At 26.8% G+C, this 10,501-nt stretch overlaps 1 protein-coding gene across 1 annotated transcript; it reads right to left on the bottom strand.

The window, feature by feature from the left end:
- Window positions 1–1,167: 1,167 nt before the first annotated feature.
- On the bottom strand, window positions 1,168–10,049 carry LOC127286501 (venom metalloproteinase 3-like). The gene is made up of 12 exons (XM_051312946.1): window positions 9,989–10,049; window positions 9,447–9,531; window positions 9,040–9,236; window positions 8,255–8,347; window positions 7,988–8,153; window positions 4,054–4,183; window positions 3,794–3,923; window positions 2,479–2,653; window positions 2,267–2,402; window positions 2,012–2,149; window positions 1,541–1,643; window positions 1,168–1,352 (listed from the first exon to the last, which is right to left on the bottom strand). Exons 2-12 carry the CDS (start codon window positions 9,529–9,531, stop codon window positions 1,185–1,187), a joined length of 1,521 nt encoding a protein of 506 aa, XP_051168903.1. The 5' UTR covers window positions 9,989–10,049; the 3' UTR covers window positions 1,168–1,184.
- Between the last annotated feature and the right edge of the window lie 452 nt (window positions 10,050–10,501).

Here is a 10,501-nt window from a genome sequence, read left to right on the forward strand (position 1 = left end):
TACTTAACTAAGTGGACTTTAGGTAGACATTAGGTAAACATGTAAAAAAACGTATAAAAAAGCTATTAATCAACTTATTATGATAAAAAAAGTTGATAAAAGGGTAAATGAATGTTTATAGAATAAATTCGTACAAAATTTTGTAATTAATAAAGCATTAAATAATTAATAATGAATGGAAATGTGCGCGAGGTACCTGATCAGTTCAGCTGTACAATTATTTTCGTGCTATTTTCATGAAAAGAATATAAATTAACGGCAAAAACAATTGATATTTATAAAAAAGTGTAAAATTGATTTAATTTGAGTGTTTGCAATACGAATTATTAAATAATAATTAAGTTTTTATCAAATGTGAATAGTGTTGTGAAAACCTGTGAAAACTAATGAGTTACTACATTACCGATCGCATATGATAATAAAAAGTTCTCGATGAGTGTAACAAAAAAGCTGCAATTTAACCAAGTACATAATTTCCGGGAATGCCAGAGATGGCGCCACCAGTTTTTACAATACAGTGCGAGCATGTTTTCTTCCAAGCTTTTGCTTTGAAAGAAAATAAAAAGTGAATTTTAAAATGCAGAATAAAGTTATACAAATAATTATTGATTTCATAATTGTTTCTCGTCCAAAATTACGGACATGATTGCAGCTTTTTTGTTACACTCATCGAGAACTTTTTATTATCATATGCGATCGGTAATGTAGTAACTCATTAGTTTTCACAGGTTTTCACAACACTATTAACATTTGATAAAAACTTAATTATTATTTAATAATTCGTATTGCAAACACTCAAATTAAATCAATTTTACACTTTTTTATAAATATCAATTGTTTTTGCCGTTAATTTATATTCTTTTCATGAAAATAGCACGAAAATAATTGTACAGCTGAACTGATCAGGTACCTCGCGCACATTTCCATTCATTATTAATTATTTAATGCTTTATTAATTACAAATTTTGTACGAATTTACTCTATAAACATTCATTTACCCTTTTATCAACTTTTTTTTATCATAATAAGTCGATTAATAGCTTTTCTATACGTTTTTTTACATGTTTACCTAATGTCTACCTAAAGTCCACTTAGTTAAGTAGACATTACGCAAATCGAATCCGCCAGGGATGTTAAGAGAAAGAAATAAATACCAAAAGGTTTAAGTTAGGATTCAATTAGGTTTATGAGGTAGAAAGAATGTTAAAAATTTCAGCTTGGGATTTTTCAAACCACAAGGCAAAATCTTTTGACAAAAGGTTTTCATCATTGTTATTTTCTGCTTCATTTGTAATTGTACACTTTCCATTGATGCATGTTTCATCAGTTGAACACTTTACATTACCGCAATCCTGAAATACACAGAAATAAGTGTTACGATTAAAACTCGCAACAGTTTTTTTTCCCTCTGCTCTTTTTTAAATATTATTTCTAAATTAACTGAATAATATAATTTACATTTACGACACAAATAACAAAAATATCCTTAATGAAAATCCCGATGTAAAACAATAAAAACTAAATTATTAAATCTTATTACCGTTGATGTTGAAGAATCACTCGTAATTGGTGCCTTTGTATTCGAATTTAAATTCTCTTCATATTCTGCTGGATTATTCCGAATGCATTTCGTAAAATCTTTACTGAAGAAGAAGAAGATAATTTATTAAATATACAATATATAGGTAAGGTTCAAAAAAATATTTAAAAAACTAATGGTGATAAAAATCTCAGGAAGTTCAAAAATATGCAATTACTTTTTCGGGACGAATAAATATTTCCTTCATTAGATTTGCCAGTATTTTTGTGGTGTCGAATTAAGAATGAGAATCAGAATTTTGTTATAAATAGAAAATAATTCCGGCAAATCTAATAAAGAGAATATTCTCAGAATTCTAAGAATTAAACAATTAATATTTATGGTAACTGAAATTTTATGAACTCCAGATATTAATATACTTAAATGGTCTTCACTGTATACAAGTGTAAATGTTATAAATTTTACACGTACCTTAAAGTTGATCGAATACTATCTTTCGAACATCGGGACAACAACCTTATGTTTTTACGAGCATGAATCGAATTCATAAGATAGCCGTCTTCATTCAAACAATCCGTTACATCATTAAAATCATGATCTGTACCCAAGCTAATGAGAAAAGTATACATTAATTATTCTTTTAGCCAATCATTAAAATTAATTAATAATAAATATTTAATCCTGTTTATCAGTAAAATAACAGAAAACATAGTTTGCGATTCTTACACATGAGCTAATTCGTGAGCGGCAGTACGAATCCCTGCATAACCAATATCGGCACTCCAATTTTCCATTACACCGGAACTATAGTTTATCTGATTATCATTATTATTATTACACACTGTACCAAGATAGGCCAAACCTTTAACAAAGCATTGTTGTAGTTTAGATTTTAATTTACACATTATGCAAAATTAAAATATGTGATATAAACTTACCACATACATCTACAGGATTTCTTCTAAACATCAACAAACCTATATCATAATCTTCCATTGGTCGAAAGAATTGTTCCTTATTTAAATGTGTAGCAAATGCGTTTAAACATTTGTAGACATTTATTCTTCCTTCGGGCAAATTGTTGGTTGCTTTTTTAATGAATGGTAGTGGTTCCTTTAATATAAAAATGATTTCAATTAATTGTAGAAAAATTTTTCTGTTCAGTACTGAATCAAATATTTTCTATTTCAAGCAATTAAATTGTATTGAAATTCAAATGATGTCGGTATTTAAAACAAACACCATTTAATTGAGAGAAATATTAATTATATTTTATGAAAATAAATATTCTTAATATTCAAGAAGGGAAGAGAGGTGCTAATTGAGCGTATGGGTAAGATGGGCAATCAAAATATCTCAGAAACTATAAATTTGCCACTAAATATCAAATTGTGGGAAGAAGCAGGTGCGGGAGGGCAATTTACCGTTTGATTGCCAATATTAATAAATGGCCCCTTATTGTTATAAATAAAAAATTGACAAAAAATAGCCATGGTTTGGCTAGAATACCTCAACGATGATAAACGTTAAGCACGTTTGACTTACTTTATTTGAGGGACTCTGTAGCTCTTAAAAGTGATTTATTAACCAGTAAAAAAAAGAATTGGGAGTAAGCGAAAAGAATTGGTGGTAACTTAAGCTGAATTCGGTTTGGCGAAAGAACCGAATTGCAACGTTACGGTGAATTATTTTTTTCTTATCATGAATTCTTTTCTCTTGAACATTTGAGTTGACGTTTGTTTATTCGAGTTTACATTTATTATATAAACACTACTAACTTGATAAAATTCTCGGTGAATCTGTCACACTTCGCTTTTATTTATTTTTAAAAAATTATAGGTTTTTTATTCCAAATCGGCTTTTTTACACTTCGAAACATTTATTCTATTCATTTATAATGCAAACTCCAATAAACAAACGTCAATTTAAATGTTCAAGAGAAAAAAATTCATGGTAAGAAAAAAATAATTCACCGTAATGTTCCAATTCGGTTCTTTCGCAAAACCGAATTCTGATTAAATTACCACCAATTATTTTCTCTTACTCCCAATTCCTTTTCTTTACTGGGTAGAAGTAAATTACTATAAAGATTTTTTAAAAGGAATGGATTACGTATCCATCAGTATACATAGCAAGCAATTTGAACTATTCGTTGAGGACCTATAACCGGACAAGTGAAAAAATGCATAACAAGCCCCCTCCTTACTCTAATTGATTTAAATAAATTTTAATTTTTCAATGTATTCAACATACTTTAAGAAATACTATTTTTCTCATGTAGATGTGAATTTTTGGATTTTCCATTTGTTTGTATATTGAATCAACTTCATTCCAGAAACTCAAAATATATTGTAACGCTTTTACCACGTCATGATTGTATTTTCTGTAATTAAAAATTAAAATTATTAATAATTGTCTTGAATTGAAGTGAAATAAAGTAATTTATATTTAATAAAATAGCAATTTTTATAAGCAGGAACAAAGTAAATAGAATAAATTTATTGTAACCTTACTTAAAAATTATATCATCAACGTAAAGCATAATTTCCGGATACACAATGTCTGGAGTCACTTTAACTTCTCGTCGAGATACACTTTTAATTTTTATAATTTCATCATCGACCAGCTTATGTGCAGGAAGTTCTAAACAAATTAGACGTAAAATATGAATAATAATAAATATAATTATTATTGAATATTAGATTTTTAGTTCAATTCTTTTTATATACTTTTAATCAAGAAGAGAATTATTAATACTGTTATGTTACATAATTCTTTACAATATTACTTTCTCTTGAATTTACGGTAAAAGTTATAATTTATATGAGCTTTTTATACAGTATTGTTACCTTAATTAATTTTAATTTTTCAATAAAGTTTATAGTTTCGGATAAGAATAGCCCTGCTATGGTATAATGTTTAAAAGTAAAGATTTTAGTTTTACATTACTTGTATTAGGATTGATTATTATTATTTACTATTACTTTAATACTTTTACACTGTAAAAAGAAGGTACTAAAATAATACCGATTTTAGGTACTAAAATAGAACCAAAAGTCAATTTAGTACCTAAAGATGGTATTAAATTAATAACTTTCGTTTTATAGTGCATTTAAAGACACCCAATTTTAGTTTATTTTTCAACTAGCAACTTTGTCGTCCGCAAGCGGCCGACTACGTTGCTAGTGTGCATTAACCATATTTTTTATTTATTTTTTTCAAAAAAATTTAATATTAGAAATGTAAAAAAAATTCTTTATATTGGATCTACCACCCAAGTAGCACGGTATATTGCTTGAATGTCAAGCTGATATCAACCGGGAATATTTTTGTGACATTTAGGCGATATCATAATGTCCTCTTCACGGGGACATTCCTCCGTGATGTATCTATGGGACAGCCTTTCACACAAAAAATGTAACGCGTTACAAAACTTACATTCTACATTTATTAAACCTAAATAATTCTGTGGAACTTTACTTTCATCTAAATCTTCAAAAGACATTATTGCAACTCCTGCACTTTTTTTATTCCAATTATCGTTTTTACATGTCAAATTCTTTTCTTCACACATTCCTTTGATCTTTCTTCATCTTACATGACAAATTATTTTCTTGATGCACTTTCTTTTCATCTTGAGTTTCCATTGATATTTTTCTTTTCCTACATGCCAAATTTTTATCCTTGTGTATTTTCTTTCCATCTACAATTTTTATAGATAATTTCTTTTTTTGCATGTCAAATTTTTTTTGCGCTCTTTCTATTTTATTTCTGATTTATTACGATTAAGTTTTCTCAATCTCTCATTCTCCTGTCTTATTATTTTCTGCTCATATGTAACTTCGCGCCTTGCCTTCCTTTTTCTTCCCTTCTCTTTAATTGCTCGATTTATCTTTTTATCATTTTCTTTACTCAGAAAATTTTTCATTTTTAAATATTCATGTGGTGAAATTTTGTTCACCTTATTATCAGTTGTACCAATTATTTTCTTTTCACTAGTGCCATTTAGAGAATGTTTAATTTTTAAATCTTGTGTTAATAGAACTCTGTTAATATTATTACTGGGAATATAATTACTAAAAATATAATTTTTATGTTCCTGTGTTCAATTTATGAAAAGATGGTTCTAATCATTCTCTATTATCGAATTCCTATTGTGAGACGTTCTTACTGTCGGAAAATGATTTAAGCGATTATTTTCTAAGATTGACTTAAAATTGTTTCTCATTTTGTTATTATCAGTTTCATAATTTACACGGTTTGGCATTACGTTAAATAATATAGATGTTGCAAATGCTATTGCATATACTCCACACTCAGCACTACCAAAAGGTTGTTGATCAACAGCTTCAAAAACTATAAAGTATTTGAATATGTTTATCACCGTCTCTAATTGGGACAATAAAATCAAGCATTTGTACATACAAAAGAATCTTTTCTTAATAAATCTTCAAATTTGTACACATGCATGTAATTTAACAATTTATTTCTATTTTCAATAATTTTTAAATCTTTATCACTTAAAATAATATACTCTTTTATGTTGGCCATAGTATACTTCGTTTAATTTTATTTTTGATTCATGAAAATCTAAATATCTTTAACCCTTTTGCTCACTCCCTGTAATATAACCAATTTTGCCTTTTATTAAATATAACCAATTTTTCCTTTAATTCAATACAACTAATTTTACCTTTTACTAAATATAACCAATTATTCCTTTAATTCTATATAACCAATTTTTACTTTAATCCAATATAACCAATTTTGCCTTTTATCCAATAAAACTACCATATATCCAAAAGAATGAGAGAACTATGAGTAACTATGAATCAGTAACTACTGATCAGCCAATAAGTGGAAAAAGGACACTCTTATATGAGTAATCAGTAGTTCATTATAAATAACATATATACGTATTCCTACCTGTATTAAAACCCCGGAAAAAATACCACAAAAAAACCAGCCATTCGACAATAGAACCTTTGTTAATGAGGATTAACTCTGAGGACCCAGCTAATAATTTCTTTTTTCACATTTATTATATAGAAAAATAAAGATGTACCAACCCTTGGCCAATAGAACCTTTGATAATGAAGATTAACTCTGAGTACATAATGAAATGTACTGTAGGTTTACATTGACATCGGCACGTCTGACGTCTCGAAATTTTTTCCGTGTATTATCACATGGAAATATAAAGATAAAAGGCAAAAACTGAAGAGGTAATGTATATCTTTCTTTCTCACATCAGGGAATATAACATATAAACATTTTCATTTAATATTGCATTTCTCTATCTAGAGGATTCAAAATAACATAAGAATATCTTCGCCTAAAAATCTTACTCTTCTTTTTTTCTATTTTCAAAATAAAAAAAAATATGTATATGTACCAGTATTAGACCCTCAGAACAATTACCACAAACATTACCAATCCTTGGATAATAGAGCCTTTGTTAATGAAGATTAATTCTGAGGGGCCAGGTAATAATTTTTAAATTTTTTTATTAAAATTTTCTGGGGCTCTAATACAGGTAGGGAAGAGTGATAAACAGTGCCACAGTTTTAACAGTAGGACACTTTAATTTTCTGAAAAACTACTTACAATTAAAGAAACTCGACCAAAATTTAAATGTAAAGCATGTTTATGACATCACACTATCTCCAAAAATTTTAGCCACATTGATTCATTATTTACCAAGAAAATTGAAAAAAACTGTTTTTGATGTTACGGAGTAAATTTTTTCTTGAAATACAATGCTGATTTTTATATAAATAGGACAGTTTTAAAAAAAGTGTAATTGTTACTTCGTTTACTGATGTTTTTAAGTATAATATCCAATAATTTAAAATATTTTAAAATGTTACAATCAATTTTTATTTAAATAATTTCTTGCGATTGCTTAATTTAAACAGTGTCCAAAAATATATAAAATTAACATATTAATATGTCTTTGAAAAAAAGTGTCCCACTGTTTGTCACTCTCCCCTATATACATATATACAGATATATGAATATTTATTTTTATTCTTAAAACAAAAAGGAAGAAGATTAAGATTTTAGACGAAGATGTTCTTATGCCATTTTCAATCGTCTAGATAGAGAAACGCAATGTTAAACGAAGAAGTACTTATGTTATATTCCTTGGTGTAAGAAAGAAAGGTATGCGTTACCTATTCAGTTTTAGACTTTCTTTATAGTTTTTTCACGTGATAAAGGGAGAAAGAAATTATTACCTGGGTCCTCAGAGTTATTAATTAATCCTCTTTAAATGATTGCAGGTCAAGCGAACCCTCATTTGCAAAATAAAGATATATCTTTCTCTCTCCATAACTTGTTCTTTTCTCTGTCACCGAAAACCCAGCAGGGGTCCGGACGGAATGAATGAATGAATGAATACCAAGATTATTATAGTTAATAATAATATGTAAAGAAAATACTTACTGGAAGCATTATTAAATTTTTGTTTATAAATTATATGTTCATTAGCATTTATGAAACCTTCGGCATCACTCTCAAAGATTGAAGAATTTGTTTCCGACAAATCACGACGTTTACGAAGATGATTGGGCAATGGTTCAATCACATAATTATTGTCGATAATTCCATGCTGTTAAAAATTAAAATTTTATTTAGAATTTAAAAAATAGAAATCATTTAATATGAAAAAATTTATCGCACAATATAAAATAAATAAGTATATATACTTACAAATTCAGATATTCCACGTTTCTTCCTAAACTGTGTAACAGATGAACCAGTTTCTTCACCTTGATAAAATTTATGGTCGATTTTTTGCAAAACCTATAATCATAATAAATTTATACATTTTTTAAAGAAAATTCTTGTTGTTTTAAATATATATATATATATATATATAGTTTTTAAATTGCCTTAACCGTCAATATAGAAAAAACGAAACTCAAAATTGTAAAATATCTTTTTGCCGCATATTTAAGAATATTTTGCATGTATTTTATTTTTAAAGTTCTTAAAATCAGAAAGACTTCTTAAATTTGGAACTGTTTCTTACTTGGGTACTATTAATCTACCTCTACTTCTTAATTCAAGAATTATTTTTGAATTTAAGAAGATTATCCGATTTTAAGAGTACTTTTTATTCTTACATTAGGAATAAAATGCTTGGGAAACATTTTTAAATGTACGCCAAGAAGATATTCCTAAATTTAGAATTACGCATTTTTCTGTGAACTTGGGTAATTATACCCAAATTATGAGAAATCTTCAGATGTAAGTTTTTTCACAAGGAACTTCACATAATAGTTCAAAAAATTTGTTTTTTTAATTCTGAATTTTAATGGCGTTTTCAGTGAAGAAAAGCAATTTTGTGGATATAATTACCTCGGTTGACGGTACACAAGAAATATTAATATTTTTGAATTGCTTTTTTTTAAATTAGTACTTCTTTGCATTTAAGAATTTATAACATTTGAAATAGAGAATTTAACGTATATCTTTGTACTGTTAATACATACATTTTGTATTTCTTCATAATCAACGGAACTATGCTCAACATTATTAGTGGCAGTATAAACTTTTGATTCTCTTCCTAAAAATAAACTATCTTTTGGATTTAAATGATAATCATTGGTTTTCCCATCTCTTTTAATTCGAATTGTTAATTTGTCGTCGGATATTTTATGACTAATTGGCACCACCTCATAGTCAGGTACTAGAAAAGAGAATTTTAATTTTGAATTTAATCTAATACACTAAAAAAATGGTCTCAAAATTATATAGCTATAGGCAGTTATATGTATTTATAAATTTAATAATTTTTCCAATTAATTTCTATTTACGCTTATTTTTTACTGAGTGCTTCAGTGCAAATTTTTTATTGTATTGAAAAATTAAAATTTATTATTCAATCTAATATAATTACCATCGTTTAAAAATCTATCGTCGATGTAGAACGATTGAGTAAAGGGCACAAAAAGAGTGCAAAATAAAATTGCCAAGTAATACATCTGTAAATATAAAATTTAAAAACACTGTAAAAAGAAGGTACTAAAATAATACCGATTTTAGGTATCAAAATAGAACTAAATGACAATTTAGTACCTTAAGTAGGTATTAAATTAATACCTTTCGTTTTACAGTGAAATTAATTAAATGCAATATTGAGAAAAAAATATTCACACAGCATCAGATATTTTAGAATCTCCTAATTGGTTATATCTGTTATGGAAATTAAAATTCTATTCGTTTCCCAAGGATATCATGTTGCTAGTACATAGGGTTTTAATGTGCAGTTTATAAAAATTTTTCAAAAAGAATTTATTTCTAAGATTTTTTAAGGGATGTTAATATTAGATGTTTTAAAAAATACTATTATTTATCAAATAATAATGATAATAATAATGATTTTTAAAAAATGATAAATAATTTGTCAAAATTAAAGAAAATAATTAAAACATTTCTTACCCTACTCCAAAAGTAGTGTAGAGATTAACTGATGAAAATTTTGGATGTAATTACATTTTAGATGGTGTCTGTATATATATTCAAAAAATCACTGATATTCTCCCTTGTTGATAAAAAATTATGATTACGTAAATTCAATTCACTTGAATCAATATTGATATTTCAGTAGTTTTAATTTAACTTTGAAATAGAGTGAAACTATTCCTTTGTAAAGCATTTGTATTACGTACATAAAAGTAAAGATTATCGTTTATACATGCTATTGACAGTAAGATGTACGTAATAAAAAATATAGTAAATTATTAAATATTCATATCTTTATTAACGTATTGGAATACTACAATAGATTTTCACACGTCAATATTATATATTATACAAAAATATATTTACATTATTTGTGAGTGCTTCTGTAACTGACGTTGGTATACTTCAATGTTTTATTTAATATTTAATATTAATATTTAATACATTGGCCAAATTGATCAGTTAGAAATTCTAGCCAAACTAAGTCTA

Source organism: Leptopilina boulardi, unplaced genomic scaffold, assembly GCF_019393585.1.
Source record: "Leptopilina boulardi isolate dan_hultmark-lab unplaced genomic scaffold, ZJU_Lbou_2.1 LbouV2_362, whole genome shotgun sequence".
Lineage (NCBI taxonomy): Eukaryota > Metazoa > Arthropoda > Insecta > Hymenoptera > Figitidae > Leptopilina > Leptopilina boulardi.